The 16,895-nt window shown below is 48.1% G+C and overlaps 1 protein-coding gene across 5 annotated transcripts in view; it reads left to right on the plus strand.

Moving 5' to 3' along the window:
* The first annotated feature begins 1,500 nt into the window (after positions 1-1,500).
* LOC115092158 (mitochondrial ornithine transporter 1-like) overlaps positions 1,501-16,895 on the plus strand; it is a 42,195-nt gene continuing 26,800 nt past the window's right edge. Inside the window, exons 1-2 of one of the 5 annotated variants that reach the window (XM_029602773.1) lie at positions 1,501-1,651; positions 8,814-8,923. In XM_029602773.1, coding sequence (XP_029458633.1) covers positions 8,869-8,923 — 55 coding nt within the window. In that variant the 5' untranslated portion in view covers positions 1,501-1,651; positions 8,814-8,868. Of the gene's footprint in view, positions 1,652-1,694; positions 2,107-2,346; positions 2,685-8,813; positions 8,924-16,895 lie in introns of those variants that run through there. The other 4 variants (XM_029602770.1, XM_029602772.1, XM_029602771.1 and 1 more) reach the window with 4 other exon arrangements.

Genomic DNA, 16,895 nt, shown 5'->3' on the forward strand with positions numbered 1-16,895 from the left:
GTGGGTGAACCTGCCCCATCTGCTGGAGACAGAGAAAGACTGACGAGCTGTGGGTGGCGCCTTACTATATGTGAGGGTGCCCGACAAGTCTTGCTCTGTCTCCATCTGCTGGTGCGGAGTCACAACCCAGGTGTCTGGACTGATCCTGGTACGTACAGGGAATGTCGGTATATAAAAAAACAAATAAATAAATACATGGAATTTCTAATCATAACTTCACAGTGCATTTTGTTTCTGCAGGATTTTTCATCATGCTTGAAACTATGCCATTCTTTATGTATAGTACTAGTGCTTCACCTAGTCAGTTGGCTCTGTCACGGTGATATAATTTATATCCTGGTATGTGTTCCATTGGTTATTCTTCTTCCACTACATCTCTTAAGGGCTTAGAATGCTTATTTCTTTATGTACTGCCATACATTCTAACTTTACAGTCTTACTATTCAGACAATTACTTACTACTTACTATTCACAGACATTTTAAAGTATGTTTTTTATTTCTGATTTTATTTCTGTTTGTAAGCACAACCTGCTGATTAGCAGATGAAGCAGGCACTGTAGAGTAATTTGCATGTGTGCTTTTTTTATTTACATCTGCCTGGCTCCTTCAGCTTTAACCACACCCCCTTTTCTGGGATATTCTGTTTAGGACAGATGCTTGGAAGATACATCGCTCTGAATCATGTGCTGAGATATATATATATATATATATATATACATAATGATTACAAAGGGGAAAATTACAAAATGATAACAAGGGGAATTAATGTTTGTTTTTAAATGGCAAACAGTTATATTTTGAATAAGGAGCTGGCATCTGTGGTGCCAGATGTGGCATAGTGGGAGGAAGAATTATTGGAATTGCGCGAATTGGAATAGAAAGCATGTAGCTCCTGTAGCTTTTAAACCCGATTGGTTTAAAAGGTTTGTTAACGTTTGAGGTGCCCATATTCATTCGTTGCCTGGGGAACTTCAATCTATGTTTAAGCTGAACTAAGCTGGGGTCTTATTTGTTGGCTCAATAAAAATGTATGTGTTAGCACAAGGAATGATGGAACTAATTGTGTTTAGGGTTAGGTGAGGGAGATTGACGCTGTATTGGGGAACTGTGTAAAGTTTGGCAGTGTTTGTAACTAGGAAAGTAGTAAATAAAGAGAGAGTTATAAAAAAAATGTCAATAAGTCAAGCAAGGGTACAGGTACAGTAGTCACTTAAATTACAGCAAGAAATCCTGAGGAGAGACTGGGTTGGGCAGGAGCGCCCTCCCCCTCCCCCCCTGGGGCCTCAGCGATTTCTCACCCTCCCACCTCCAGCCGCATAAACTCTTCTCTTCTCAGGCTCCTCCAGCTGATCGCAGAAGTTCTGCGTTCAGTACGCGTGCGCGCCCGCCGTACGACGAGCAGAGAAGCAAATCTCGCCCCGGATCGGCAAGAAATCTCGTGAGCTGCTACGGTGGTCGCAAGCGCGCATGATGAGCTGGGACGGCGGAAACAGTTGGGATATCAGATCAGCAGATCTAATGTGGGTGGGAAAGGTGACTGTGAAAGGCGGGATGAGGACCAAGCCTAATTTGGGGTTGGCGATAACCCCCCCCCCAATTGCACCCTAAAAGGAGAGAAATACTAAAATCCCGCTTCAGCCGGAAGCGCAGGTATCCCCTACACATTGTCCGTAACATGCCGATATTAATAAAGTTTGCTTAAAAAAAAAACAAAAAACCCCGGCAGCGGAGCCTCTTCCGCTCATAAAGCTACGGCATGCCTCCACCTTTTCCTCCCACTTGTTCTGCGGAACAACTGCGGCCGGAGGAGATACGGGAACAGAAGGAGCTCAGGTCTGAGTACAGAGGGTACAGTATTGGTATTCAGTCTCATCCATACCAGAGCCACGTCCGGTACTACACTGATACTCATTCCGCATCCCAGAATCAACGCCGATAATGTACAGACCAGAGGTACCCCAAGTACTGTACGGATACCTCCAGGCCAGAATCACTACTACCAGTGCTCAACTCCTATCACACAGCCAGTGCAAATACAGCACTGATGTTCATGTCCCAGCCTGGTGTCACTGATAATACAGATACTTGACTTATCTCCACGCTGGGTATGATCCATGTCTTTTGCTACTGATAAATGTGACACATTTTAGTAGGCAGTATTTTTCATCATTTGACAAAACATTTTGGGAAGTATTCAGAGTTTAAGATTTATGAGTATCGACACAGTAATTGATCATAGGGTGGACATTTACTTGTTTGATACAAATATGTATTTTTTTAGGGTGTAGACAGATGGACTCAGCACCGGTGGGTTATGCTGCCCTGCCAGCAGATGGAGCCAGAGCAAGCTGACATACTCCTGCAGTGACTCCAGCCTGCCAGTATTTGTCTGCAGCAGATGGTGGACGTGCATCTCCCTGTGGGGATTGCTGTGAATTTTGGAAGGAGAATTGTAAATTGAGAAAGGAAAGCCTCACTCTCCTGCGGTGACACCTAAAGGTCCCTTCCCTAGTTGAGACATTTCTGAGGTGATTTCCATGGTCCCTCAGGGGTGTGCCTTGGTCCAGTAGCCGGTTCCCAGTGTGGACTTCGCTGAAAGGAAGCGGGTGCAGGAGACCGAGCGCAGCGGTGATGGTAATTGCCCTCTCTCCCTGCAGCCAGAGACCATCTCTGTACTCTGCTGGTAAGTGCTGAGCTCCGGTAATTAAAAAAAACCCAACAAAAAACAGAAGTTTCACTTACAGAGTCAGTTATGGGCTTTTAGGCCTTCCTTTGGTCTCCGTGCTAGGCGCGCCGTACCGACGTAGTTTTCGCTCGCGTTGGGGTTAAAGGACCTGGGCAGCCTGGTGGGTTGAGCAGTCCCGGTGGACTAGGCCCCGCATTCAGACTTCTCTCTGCACTCTGCGTGGTAGGCTGTGATGACGTTTTTGTGCACTCCTGTATGTGTCCTACTCCCTGATGTCTGTGTGCGCCACATTAGGTGCGACTTTTGTGCGCATAACTTTTTTGAGTGTGGTAATCTGCTCTAGCTAGGCGCACTAGTTGGCGTGCGCCTTGCTGCGCTTACTTTAGGTGCCTGAAATTTATGCGTGTGATTTTTCAAATGCGAGCCATTTAAACACACAGTAACTGCTGCTGATGGCGCCAGTCACTAAGAAGGCTAAGCGCCTTTCTCTTTGTGTTACCTGTCATATTAGGGCTTCTCAGCCTGACCTGTCTTGCAACATGTGTCAGTGGTGTTCGGATGCACAGGGAGAGTTGTCTTCCTCGGATCTTGCTAAGCCTGGATCTTCCCACTTAGATGATGGCCTAGTTCTGGCGTTGGTTGGCAGTGTGCCAGATCTTGGTACTCCCTTGACTGTTTTTTCTGTAGGAGATGGCAGTTCAGTTGGGCCTGCTCCAGAACCTTCTGGGTTTGGTCTGGAACTGGCTGCTTTTTCGTGGGTAGAATTTTTCAGGGTTTACAAGTCTTTGTACAGACGCAGTCACGCCCACTCCTGTCAGATCAGACTCTCAGCTGGTGGGCCCTCCCTCTTTCAATCCTACGGTTAAGCACAATTTTGCCATGGGTATCCCAAGTGGGGACCCGAATGGCACGGATGATGAGGTGGATCTTGATTCTTTGGAAAATGGGGAAATTCCTCCTGGTGTGGAGCCATAGCAAACCATGTTGCGGTTCTTTCATAAAGATGAACTACCAGCCCTGATTTCCCAGACCTTGAAGATCCTGGGAGAACCTAGTGCAGAGTCTATGTCAGAGCTGAGGAAGAATCCCATTTTGGTTTCCTTGCGTAAAGCTTCTTGCTTTTTTCCTGTTATGGAGACCATTCAAGAATTGATTGATCTTGAATTGGACACCCCAGAGGCAAGTTTCAAAGAGAGTCAGGCATTGGAAGGCTTATACCCTCTGGATCCAGCTGTGAAGGAAAGTTTGCATTTTCCCAAAGTGGATGCACTTGTCTGCTCCATCTCTAAACAGACGACTATCCCCGTGGAGGAAGGAGCAGCCTTGAAGAATGAGCATGATAGTTGGTTTGAGTCTATCCTTAAGCAGGCCTTTGATGCAGTGGCTATGACCTTGCAGATTGCTTCATGTTGTGCTCTTGTGGCACATTCTTGGTTCGCTCTCAGGAGGTGGATGATTCGGGGGTGCATTCCAGAGCAGATATGGAACCCGCAGCTGCCTCTTTGGTAGACACGGGCTGTGATTTGGTCCATACTGTGGCCAGAGGAGTGGCTTCAGTGGTAGCAGCCAAACATCAGCTATGGTTGTGAAATTGGTCAACTGACGCAATCTCCAAGGCTAATCTTATTAAAATGCCCTTTAAAGGCTCATTCTTGTTTGGGAGTGAGTAGGAAAAGTGGGCCAGTAAGTGGGGCGAATCTCCAGTTCCCCGGTTACTGGAGGATAAGAAGCAATTACAGTGCCCCTTGTCTGTGAGGGGTTGTCTCAGAGGCTCAATGCGTTTCTGTCCCTACAGGAATCCGTCTTTTTGGAGGACTCAGCCTTTTGGTAGGTCTTAGTCCTTTCATCCTCATCACTCTAAGAGAGGAGCGGGCTCGAGCAGTGGCCAGTCACGAGCTTTCCACTAAAGGTTTGCCAACCCGCCTTCGAGAGGAGGAGATAGGAGGACGCTTATCACTCTTTTATCAGAGGTTGGTCGAGATCACGTCATATGTGGGAAGGCTATGTGCTGGAATTTTGCAGCATTCCTCGGGGCATGTTCATGGAGTCCCCTTGTCACTCCCCGCAGAAGAAGCAGGCAGTGGAGTCTATGCTTCTGAGATTCCTGCGGCTGAGAGCTATGGTTCCCATGCCTGCGTCTCAGGAAAATAAGGGGCGCTATTCCATTTACTTTTTTGTGCCCAAGAAGGAAGGTTCCTTTCGTCCCATCCTGGACCACATCTGTGGGTGACCAATTTTCGCATGGAAACTTTGTGCTCTGTGATAATGGCCGTACTGTCGGGAGAATTTCTGACCTCCCTGGATCTGTCCGATGCTTACCTTCATAGGCCCATCTATTTGGAACACCAACATTTTCTGCGCTTTGTGGTGCTGGATCTCCATTATCAGTTTCGGGCGCTGCCCTTTGGTCTGGCCACCTCCCCAAGAACATTTTCCAAGGTTATGGTGGTCGATGTGGCGGCATTGAGAAGAGATGGGATCCTGATGCACCCATACTAGAACGACTGGCTGATTCAAGCCAAGTCTTTGGAAGAGAGCAGCCAGGTGACCAACAAGGTGATCTCCCTGCTGCAAGGGCTCAGTTGGATGGTGAACCTGGCCATCAGCAGTATCAGACCTTCTCAGTCATATGAGTATCTGGGAGTTCGATTCAACTCGAGGCTGGGCAAAGCATTTCTGCCAGACGCACAGATCCAAAAGTTGATGTCTCAGGTGCGTCAATTGGTGAACACTATCCACCTGATAGTGTGGAGCTCTCTACAGGTGTGTAGTTTGATGAACATAAGAAATTGCCATCCTGTTTCAAACAGTAGCCAATCCAGACTACAAGTACCTGGCAAGTACCCAAATACTAAGTAGATGTCATGCTACTGATGCCAGTAATAGCAGTGGCCATTCCCTAAGTCAACTTGATTAATAACAGTTAATAGACTTCTCCTCCTCTAAGAACTTATCCAAACCTTTTTCAAACCCAGCTACACTAACTGCACTAACCCGATCCTCTGACAACAAATTCCAGAGCTTAATTGTGCGTTGAATGAAAAAGGATTTTCTCCAAATAGTTTTAAATGTGCTTCTTATTAACTTAATGGAGTGCCCTCTTGTCCTTCTATTATCCGAAAGACTAAATAACCGATTCACATTTCTAGATCTCTCATGATTTTAAAGACCTCTATCATATCCCCCCCCAGCCATCTCTTCTCCAAGCTAAACAGCCCTAACCTCTTTAGCCATGGGCAGCAACCCTGGAAGTGGTGCTGTGGGCAAGAGCACATATGTGTCCTCTTCAACATTCACTGCTGTTTCATTGGAAGCCGCAGTCTCAAGACTATTCGGTTCGTCTCCACTTGCTGATGGCGATCTGTTGTCACCTCCAGTGGTGGATGCAGGAGGTTCATCTGAGGTGGGGAGTGTCCTTGTCCTCCCCACACTGGTTGGTTCTCATGACAGATGCAAGTCTCCAAGGTTGGGGAGCTACTGTCAGGAATTAACGGGCCAGGGGTGTTGGATGGCCGAAGAAACTCTCTGGAACATCAGTCACCTGGAAGCCCAGGCTGACAGGTTGGCGTGCTTGCAGTTCAGCTACAGACTTCTGGGTCAGGCAGTCTGCGTCATGTCAGACAACACCTCGATAGTGGGATGGGCGGAAGGATATCTTCAGATGATCTCGGCCTCCCATATTGTAGGAAAAGACAACATAAGAGCAAATGTTCTCAGCAGGGAGAGTCCAGACCCCGGAGAATGGATGTTGTCTGCAGCGGCATTTCAGCTGATAGTGGATTGCCGGGGCCTTCTGTCCCTAGATCTGCTAGCGACTTCTAGCAATGTGAAGGTTCCTTGCTTGTTCAGTTGCAGGAGAGATCCATGGTCCCTGGGCATTGATGCTCTTGTACAGGTTTGGCCGGAAGACAAGTTGCTTTATGCCTTTCCTCTGTGGCCCTTGCTGGGCCAGGTCATTCGCAAAATCAAGGTCCACAGGGGGCTAGAACTCCTGGTGGCTCCAGATTGGCTAAGGCACCCGTGGTATGCGGACTTGCGGAGACTCCTGGTGGATGACCCTCTTTGACTTCCGCCACACATGGATCTGTTGCAGCAGAGGCCGGTTATTCACCAGGATCTGGCTCGGTTCTGTCTTAAGGTTTGGCCCTTGAGAGGGCTCGTCTGTTGAAATGTGGATATTCTTCTGCGGTAATTGATACATTGCTCCGTGCTCGGAAATTCTCCACTTCTCTAGTGTATGTGCGGGTCTGGAGAGTGTTAGAGGGCTGGTGCAAGGAGCGTGGTATTCTTCCTCGGTTGGTTAAGATCCCGCTTATTTTGGAATTTTTGCTGGATGGATTGACTAAAGGATTGGCCCTTAATTCCTTGAAGGTTCAAATTGCGGCTCTTACATGTTTCAAAGGCACGGTGAATGGTGTATCCTTGTCATCCCATCCTGATGTTGCCCGTTTCTTGAAAGGGATAAAGCACCTTCGGCCTCCCTTGTGGTTGCCGGTTCCATTGTGGAGTCTTAACCTGGTGCTGGATTTTTTAGTGGGCCCTGCGATTCGACTGCTGTGCAATCTTTCTTTGCAGTTATTGAGCCTGAAAACAGTGTTCCTGGTGGCTATATGTTCTGCGAGACGTGTTTCTGAGTTGCAGGCATTGTCTTGCCAGGAACCATTCCTTCAGGTGATTCCAGGGGCGTTGCAGCTGCGTATAGTTCCATCCTTCTTGCCTAAGATGGTTTCAGAATTTCATCTGAATCAGTCCATTTCTTTGCCATCTCTGGATAAGGTCAGGGACGTGGAGGAGTATCAACTTCTACATTCCTTGGATGTTAAGAGGTTTGTTGTGCGCTATCTGGAGGTTTCTGAGCCTTTTCGTATGTCTGATCGTCTGTTTGTCCTTCATGGTGGAAAAAAGCAGGGTGACCCAGCTTCATGGGCTGCGATAGCTTGCTGGATATAAGAGGTGGTCATGACTGCATATATGGATGTTGAAAAGCTATTCCCTGTTCAGGTTAAGGCTTATTCCACTAGTGTGGTCCTCCTTACACACCTTTTCCAGGTTTTCTCGTCTGGCTGTGCAGGCCCAGGAGGACGCAGCCTTTGCACGTGTGGTGTTGACTGGACCGCGGGCAGCCTCCCGGGAGTAGCTTTAGTATATCCCACTTGTCCTGAGTCCATCTGTCTACACACTAGAAAATGGAGAAATTACTTACCTGATAATTTTGTTTTCCTTAGTGTAGACAGTTGGACTCAGCTTCCCGCCCTTGACTGCCGACTGCTTGTGTTTATGGTCCTGTTTACTGGTAAGTGTCCATCCAGTCCCTGGCTTGGGCTACCTATGTTCTTACTCAAGTTCAATGTTTATTGTTGGTTGAATACTTATAGTTGACTGTTTTTAATCAAGTTTTTTGCTAGTCTTTATACAGTTGCTTTTGATTAGAATACTGGCAGGCTGGGGTCACTGCAGGGTTATATATACTGTGACATCAGCTTGCTCTGTCTCCCATCTACTGGCAGGGGAGCATAAACCCACTGGTCCTGAGTTTGTTTGTTAACACTAAGGAAAATGAAATTATCAGGTAAGAAATTTTTCATATATATATATATATATATCTTATGATACAGTAAGTAGTAATTGTAAATGTATTATTATTCTACAATGTTAACTTATTTTAGCCCATGCTGTAAAAATTGTGAGGCGCTTGCTGGTCTTTTTGTCAGAATTTTAGATTAAGAAATGCATTAGTGTCTGTGTACCTGGAAGTATCCTGTGAAATTAAATTACCTGTGGTTGACACATCCTTGAAAGGAACAGAGGTGAAATAAAACTCATCTGCAACTTCAGGACTGTCCTGCGATATCTGAAGATAGGATAGTGATTTAAAAAAAGCAACAACTCTGTTCGCCCATCAGTACTTCTTCTCTCTCCATATTGTGTTAGAACGCCTGAAAATATCAAAATGTAGTTGGGTGCATTCTGGTGACATGCCTCTCTGTGATATTTCTTTCCCACTTCCAGGGATAGTTGTAGAATGGATTCAGGGGCCGAGCATCAGTGGTATTGGTGTGCAGCATGAAGAAAAGGCTAATACATAAAGTTTCTTTTTAATTCTTTGTTTTATCACTTCTTCCTCAGAGCTGTGTGTTTCAAATGATTCAGTATCGGATGTGAAAACATTTTGAAGGGAATTATGGGACTAAACCCCACTCTCCAGGCTGCCGTTGACCTCACAGCAGGGGCTGCAGGTAATTCCCGGAGCAAATGCTGTTTTTATGGAACACTTTTAGAACTGAAGCCGAAGTAACACTTGTTTCTTTGTCTTTGTTTAAAACTGGGAGCCATGGAAACTCCTTGGAACTAATTCCAGATCCTCGAAAAAGAAATACACTGAAAGAGGGCTTGATTCCCTGGCCCGGCCCAGCTCCTGCTTCTGGGAACCCTTAGAGTGGATAGAGAGGAGGGAGTCGCAGCCATTGCTCAGTGGTCATACCTACCAGCCAGACTCGGGGTGCACGTGTACTTGGTTCTGGAAGGCGTCTTGGTTTATGGCCTCTGCTGTCACTGTAATGGGTGATCTAGATGGAGGGATGGCAATAAATAGGGGAAATCCCAGTGCTTCTGTTCCCTGTACGTACCCGGATCAGTCCAGACCGTGCGCTGAGCCTCCTGTCCAGCAGATGGAGACAGACTAAAACTGAAAGGGTATCCTATATCAGGCAGAGCCTACCCTGCATCCCTTCAGTATTTGTCTGTCTCCAGCAGATGCCGGCAGCTCACCCTGTGGTTCCCTTTCCTTTTTAGCTTGTCCTTGCCCTGCGGGGTTCTTTCTTTCTTTTGTGGCAAGCTCAAGCAAGTATCTTATTGTATTTACCTTACAATATTAAAAAAAAAAGTAAGTTATAATAAGGAATTTATCAGATTTCTCTGTGTTTAGGGAGACAGCTCTGTCTCCCTCACTCTTGGGGGGCATAGGTGGGCTTGCCCCTTGGATTATTTCAGCCTAGGCTTTCTACCCAGTGACCTGGAATAGATTGGGGTGATACTGGTGGTCCAGTCACTCCCCCTGAATAGCTGCCTTGCCCCGGGACGCTTTAATTCCTCGGGTGACCTGAGGGACGTTTCATTCCTCTGCTTAAAAAAAAAAAAAAAAAAAAAAAGTTACAAGCAAGTTCAAAATTTAACTTTACCTGAAGGCAGCAGCGTTTTATACAGTTTTTGTCATCCGTATCGGGAGCGTGCAGGGTTTGATCGCCTGCACTTGCTCCCTGGGGGAAATCAGCTCAGCTGATTGCTGACTCGCGGTGGCTCCTTTCTTTGACTGATGCCGCGTTCTAATCTCTGTTTAGCCTGCGGGGAGCCGGCCTCCCGACTCTCCCACAATGGGCTGTGTTCCGGATGCCTTCGGGTGGGGAGGGCCCCTCCTTGGCAGCGCCTAAGCCAGCGACCCGGGGGCGCGCTTCCCGCCACATGGCCAGGCCGTTCCCAACTCAGCAAACCGCAGGAACGGCGGCCATCTTGGGGATTAGGGCAGCTGCTGATTCAGGGCTGCAAGAGGGAGAGGAGTCAGATTTGAAGGTTTCTCCCCCCGATTTGTGTCCTGTGCGTCCTCAGGGAGAGGTCCCGGACCTCCCTCCCCTCCTCCTCTCCCTTCCCCCGCAGGAAAATCCAGGCCACGTTTTTCATCAGATTTTGTGCTTTTAATGCACAAATCATATTTGGCCAGTCTGCAGGAGGAGGATGACCCCCCACCCGGTCCCCCTCCCTCAAAGATCCCTCGAATGCCCACCCCGCTGTCACCCGTGGCGCCGGATGTGCAAGGCTTCGTTCGGGTTAGGATAGTGCCGGGGGTCCCCCACCCCCCCCGGATCTGCCTCAGCCTCCTGCGGCTCCAGTCCAGGACCTGGATGCGGATTTGTTGTCACCAGCCCTCCCCTCTTGAGGGAGATGACCCCCGAGTGCTCCATTTGTTTCAATGGGAAGAGCTGGAACCCCTCATTCCCTTCATCCTTCAGGAGCTGGAGATCGATGTCCCCCCGGAGGATACGGTGACAGTCGCATTGCCGGCTCACGCGGACCCAGTCCTGGCGGGACTCCGGGCACTTCCGCGCACTTTCCCATTCCATCCCCTGCGCAAGCTCCTCCTTTTACAGGAATGGGAAGCTCCTGAGACGGGTCTGAGAGTGGGAAGAGCTATGGACAAGCTCTATCCGCTTCCCGAGGATTGCCTAGAAATGCTAAAGATTCCCAAGGTGGATTCTTCCGTATCTGCGGTTACCAAGCATACCACGATCCCAGTGGTGGGAGCCACAGCTTTGAAGGATGTCCTGGACCGCAAGCTTGAATTTTATCTCAAGCGGATCTTCGAGGTTCTGGCCTTAGGGGTCCGGGCGTTGATCTGCAGCAGTCTCATGCAGCGGGCAAGTCTTAGGTGGGTCCAACAATTGCTCAGCACCCAGGACCTCCCGTCTGCAGAGGCAGAGCAGGCTGAGTGTTTAGAGGGCGCTATTGCGTATGGAGCGGATGCCCTCTATGACTTACTCCACGTGCAGGCCAAGGCAATGGTCTCAGCAGTGTTAGCCAGATGTCTCCTCTGGCTGCGCAATCGGTTAGCAGACTCTTCCTTTAAGGCTCAGTTGGGCACACTTCCTTTCAAGGGTAATTTGCTTTTTGGCGAGGACCTTGAACAGCTTATCAAATCCTTGGGTGAAAATAAGGTCCATAAGCTGCCGGAGGACCGCCCTAAACAGTCTAAGTCGTTTTTTCCAACACGTACCCGCTTCCGGGGTCAACAGGGCGCGAGGTTCCTTCCCGAGGGGATCCACCTCCAGGTCCCAATCCTGGTCTCATTCCTTTCGGGGCCATCGTGCCTTCCGAGTTGGTAATCCACAACATTCGGCCACCAAGTCTGCCCCCCAGTGAGATCCCATATATTACATGCCCTGTGTCAGGGCTTAATGAGAGCTTATAGTGACGCAAGCTTCTCTTAATATTATAATCATAGGTCTCAGTGGGCTGGATATTATGGGACGCTGTGAGGAGAGCTGTCCCGATGCACTTAAAGTCTCTAACTGTGCTGTGAAGTTGTACTTAACTTGCAACTTGCGACTTTGATATCCGGCATGAAGTTGTAGAAAGCTGGTGATAAAGATGATCAAGTGGTCGGATCCGACTTTATTGCCGACACGACGTGTTTCGGAGGAAACCTCCTTCCTCAGGGGGTCGGGTACCGGCAATAAAGTCGGATCCGACCACTTGATCATCTTTATCACCAGCTTTCTACAACTTCATGCCGGATATCAAAGTCGCAAGTTAAGTACAACTTCACAGCACAGTTAGAGACTTTAAGTGCATCGGGACAGCTCTCCTCACAGCGTCCCATAATATCCAGCCCACTGAGACCTATGATTATAATATTAAGAGAAGCTTGCGTCACTATAAGCTCTCATTAAGCCCTGACACAGGGCATGTAATATATGAGGTCTCGGTGAGCTTCCCACCCTATTATTCTCTTCAGGAATAGTTTATTAATTGTCTATATTGGTTGTTTCCTGGCATTAGTGGATTCTTTGATTTTTGTATCCCCAGTGAGATCCGGCAGGTCCATTCCTCCGTAGCAAACTTAGGTGGATGTCTCTCTCTCTGTTTTTATGAGGAATGGGCCAAAATCACGTCGGATCAGTGGGTCCTCGAGGTGATAGAGAACAGCTATGCATTAGAGTTTGCTCGGGACCTACCGTATCTCTACCTAGTGTCTCCCTGCGGACGCCAAAAGCAGCCTGCTGTCTGCCAGACCTTCGGCAGGCTCCAGGAGCTAGGTGCGATAGTCCCAGTGCCGGTGGAGGAGCAAGGCGCCGGCCAGTATTCCATCTACTTCGTCGTGCCCAAGAAGGACAGTTCTTTCTGACCAATTCTGGATATCAAGAGGGTCAACCGAGCCCTCAGGGTAGCCCATTTCCAAATGGAGACCCTGAGGGCGGTGATAGCGGCAATTTGCCCAGGCGAATATCTGGCCTCCCTCAACCTGACGGAGGCTTATCTCCACATTCCTATTCGATGCGAATATCAGAAGTATCTTCACTTCAACATCCTGGGCCAACACTTCCAATTCCGAGCTCTGCCCTTCGGTCTCGCCACCGTTCCCCGCACCTTTACAAAGGTCATGATGGTAGTGGGGGCCGCACTTCGCCGAGAAGGAGTTCTAGTCCATCCTTACCTGGACGATTGGCTAGTGCGGACCAAGTTGCTGTCTCTCTGCAGAATAGCGGTCGACCAGGTCCTTGCTCTCCTCACCTCTCTCGGGTGGATAGTCAATTTCCCCAAGAGCAACCTTCAGTCCTCCCAGGTCCTGGAATTTCTGGGGACGCGTTTCGATACCCGAGTTGGAAAAGTGTTTCTCCCGGACGCTCGGGTGTTCAAACTTATCAACCAAGTACGCAGCCTTCTTTTGCTCCCGCTTCCCATGGCGTGGGACTACCTGCAGGTACTGGGAACCATGGCTTCCACTATCGACCTGGTCCCCTGGGCGTTTTCGTATATGCGACCATTACAGAAAGCTTTGTTTTCCCGCTGGAAGCCAGTGTCCGAGCAGTTTCAGACGACTCTACCACTCTCCCACTCTACCAATGCCGACATACAGTGGTGGCTGTCGCTAGCACACCCCTTGAAGAGAATGCCTTTACTGACTCCACAGTGGATCGTAGTCACGAAGGATGTCAGCCTCTCCGGATGGGGAGCATTCTGTCAATCCCAGGCAACGCAGGGATACTGGTCCCCAGTCCAGTCCTGCTGGCACATCAATTGCCTGGAAGCACGTGCAGTGCGCCTGGCTCTCAAGGCTTTTCTTTCTCTGATCCGCCGCAAAGCGGTGTGCTTCTCTCAGACAATTCCACCACGGTGGCCTCTATCAAACGACAGGGGGGCACTCTGAGTCGTCTGGTGGCTCTAGAAGCCAGCAAGCTCTTCACCTGGGCGGAGTGGCACCTGGATCGCCTGGCCGCCTCCCACATAGTGGGCAAGGAGAAATGTACAAGCCGATTTCCTAAGCCATCAGCGTCTCGATCCCAGCGAGTGGGAGTTGTCCAACGGAGCGATGGATCTGATTGTTTGCAGGTGGGGTCCTCCTCACCTGGACCTGATGGCTACCTTGAGCAATGCCAAAGCTCCCGGATTCTTCAGCCGCTGGAGGGAGCACTGCTCAGAAGGAGTGGATGCTCTGGTCCTTCCCTGGCCTCACGACGTTCTCCTGTACGTGTTTCCTCCGTGGCCCCTAGTGGGCAAGTTTCTCAGAAGAATAGAGCTTCACAAGGGACCGGTCATTCTCATGGCACTCGAGTGGCCCCACAGCCTGTGGTTCGCGGACCTGGTGAACCTGGCGACGGACGGTCCTCTTCATCTCGGCCATCTCTCATGGCTACTTCGGCAGGGTCCAGTATTTTTCGACCAGGTGGTTCGCTTCTGTCTAGTGGCCTGGCTTTTGAACGGCGGAGATTGAGGAAGAAGGGATATAAGGAAGACGTTATTTCCACTCTGCTACAGGATCAGAAGCCATCTACCTCTCTTGCTTATGTCCGGGTCTGGAAAGTTTTTGAGAATGTTTGTGTGGAATCAGGCGTCCCGGCTTGTAAAGCCCGGATACCCTAGGTTCTTTCCTTTCTCCAGAAGGGCTTATCTAAAGGTTTGTCTTTCAGCTTCTTGCGGGTTCAGGTGTCCGCTCTCGGCTCCCTCTTAGGCAGCGTTGATGGATATTCGCTGGCGGCTCACCCGGATATCATTCGTTTCCTCAAGGGAGCTAAGCATTTGAATCCGCCTGTTCGGGCTTCTTGTCCCTCGAGGAGTCTTAATTTGGTTCTTTGGGCTCTCTGTGAGGCACCCTTCGAGCCTCTCCGCCGGTCTACTCTAAAGATTTGACACTCAAGACTGTGTTCCTAGTTTCCATTTGCTCTGCCAGAAGGGTGTTGGAGATTCAAGCGTTGTCTTGCAGGGAACCCTTTCTTCGTTTCTCGGATTCAGGGGTTTCCCTCAAGACAGTACTTTCCTTCTTGCCAAAGGTTGTTTCTTCTTTTCATGTCAATCAATTGGTGGAACTTCCAGACTTTTCCCCTAAGGATATAGCTGCTACGACGGGGGGTGATCTTTGGCGTCTTGATGTAAAGCGGGTTTTACTGTGTTACCTTCAGGTTACCAATGAGTTCCGAGTTTCGGATCATCTCTTTGTCCTCTGGAGTGGGCCAAATAAGGGCAACAAGGCTTCTAAGGCTACGATTGCCCGTTGGTTGAAGGAGGCGATTGCGTTAGCCTATATCTGTCAAGGCCGAGCGGTCCCAGACGGCCTTAAGGCTCATTCTTTGTGTTCTCAAGCTACTTCGTGGGCGGAGAGTCAGTCTGTCTCTCCCCAGGAGATATGCAGGGCAGCTATGAGGAAATCTCTGCATATTTTCGCTCATCATTACCATCTGGATGTTCAAGCACCAGTGTTTGGGTCCTTCGGATGGCAGGTTCTTTGAGCGGGACTGTCTCGGTCCCACCCTATTTAAGAGCATAAGAAATTGTCATGCTGGGTCAGACCAAGGGTCTGTCAAGCCCAGCATCCTGTTTCCAACAGAGGCCAAACCAGGCCACAAGAACCTGGCAATTACCCAAACACTAAGAAGATGCTACTGATGCAATTAATAGCAGTGGCTATTCCCTAAGTAAACTTGATTAATAGCCGTTAATGAACTTCTCCTCCAAGAACTTATCCAAACCTTTTTTGAACCCAGCTACACTAACTGCAATAACCACATCCTCTGGCAACAAATTCCAGAGCATAATTGTGTGTTGAGTGAAAAATAATTTTCTCCGATTAGTCTTAAATGTGCTACTTGCTAACTTCATAGAATGCCCCCTAGTCCTTCTATTATTCGAAAGTGTAAATAACCGCGTCACATCTACTCGTTCAAGACCTCTCATGATCTTAAAGACCTCTATCATATCCCCCCTCAGCCATCTCTTCTACAAGCTGAACAGCCCTAACCTCTTCAGCCTTTCCTCATAGGGGAGCTGTTCCATCCCCTTTATCATTTTGGTTGCCCTTCTCTGTACCTTCTCCATCGCAACTATATCTTTTTTGAGATGTGGCAACCAGAATTGTACACATTATTCAAGGTGCGGTCTCACCATGGAGAGATATAGAGGCATTATGACATTTTCCGTTTTATTAACCATTCCCTTCCTAATAATTCCTAACATTCTGTTTGCTTTTTTGACTGCTGCAGCACACTGAGCCGACGATTTTAAAGTATTATCCACTATGATGCCTAGATCTTTTTCCTGGGTGGTAGCTCCTAATATGGAACCTAACATCGTGTAACTACAACATGGGTTATTTTTCCCTATATGCAGCTCCTTGCACTTGTCCACATTAAATTTCATCTGCCATTTGGATGCCCAATCTTCCAGTCTTACAAGGTCCTCCTGTAATGTATTACAGTCCGCTTGTGATATAACTACTCTGAATAATTTTATATCATCCGCAAATTTGATAACCTCACTCGTCATATTCCTTTCCAGATCATTTATATATATATATATATATATATATATATATATATATATATATATATATTGAAAGGCACCGATCCAAGTACAGATCCCTGAGGCACTCCACTGTTTACCCTTTTCCACTGAGAAAATTGACCATTTAATCCTACTCTCTGTTTCCTGTCTTTTAACCAATTTGTAATCCATGAAAGGACATCGCCTCCTATCCCATGACTTTTTAATTTTTGTAGAAGCCTCTCATGAGGGACTTTGTCAAACGCCTTCTGAAAATCCAAATACACTACATCTACCGGTTCACCTTTATCCACATGTTTATTAACTCCTTCAAAAAAATGAAGCAGATTTGTTAGGCAAGACTTCCCTTGGGTAAATCCATATTGACTGTGTTCCATTAAATCATGTCTTTGGGACATCACACGGTCTGGACTGATCCGGGTAAGTACAGGGAAAGGAAAATTGGTTCTTACCTGCTAATTTTCGTTCCTGTAGTACCACGGATCAGTCCAGATGCCCTCCCAAGTTTTCTTGGTCTGTCCGCTTGAAATCTTTTTTCTCTGGATGTCTTTCTCTTGGATTCTTATTGAAGGCACCAGAATCATCTATTAAGATGACCTTGGGTATTTATGCAAAAGCGATTATTTACAGAGTTCATTCACTTGTTCTATTGTTCGATTGTTA

This window comes from Rhinatrema bivittatum, chromosome 5, assembly GCF_901001135.1.
Source record: "Rhinatrema bivittatum chromosome 5, aRhiBiv1.1, whole genome shotgun sequence".
In the NCBI taxonomy this organism is placed as follows: domain Eukaryota; kingdom Metazoa; phylum Chordata; class Amphibia; order Gymnophiona; family Rhinatrematidae; genus Rhinatrema; species Rhinatrema bivittatum.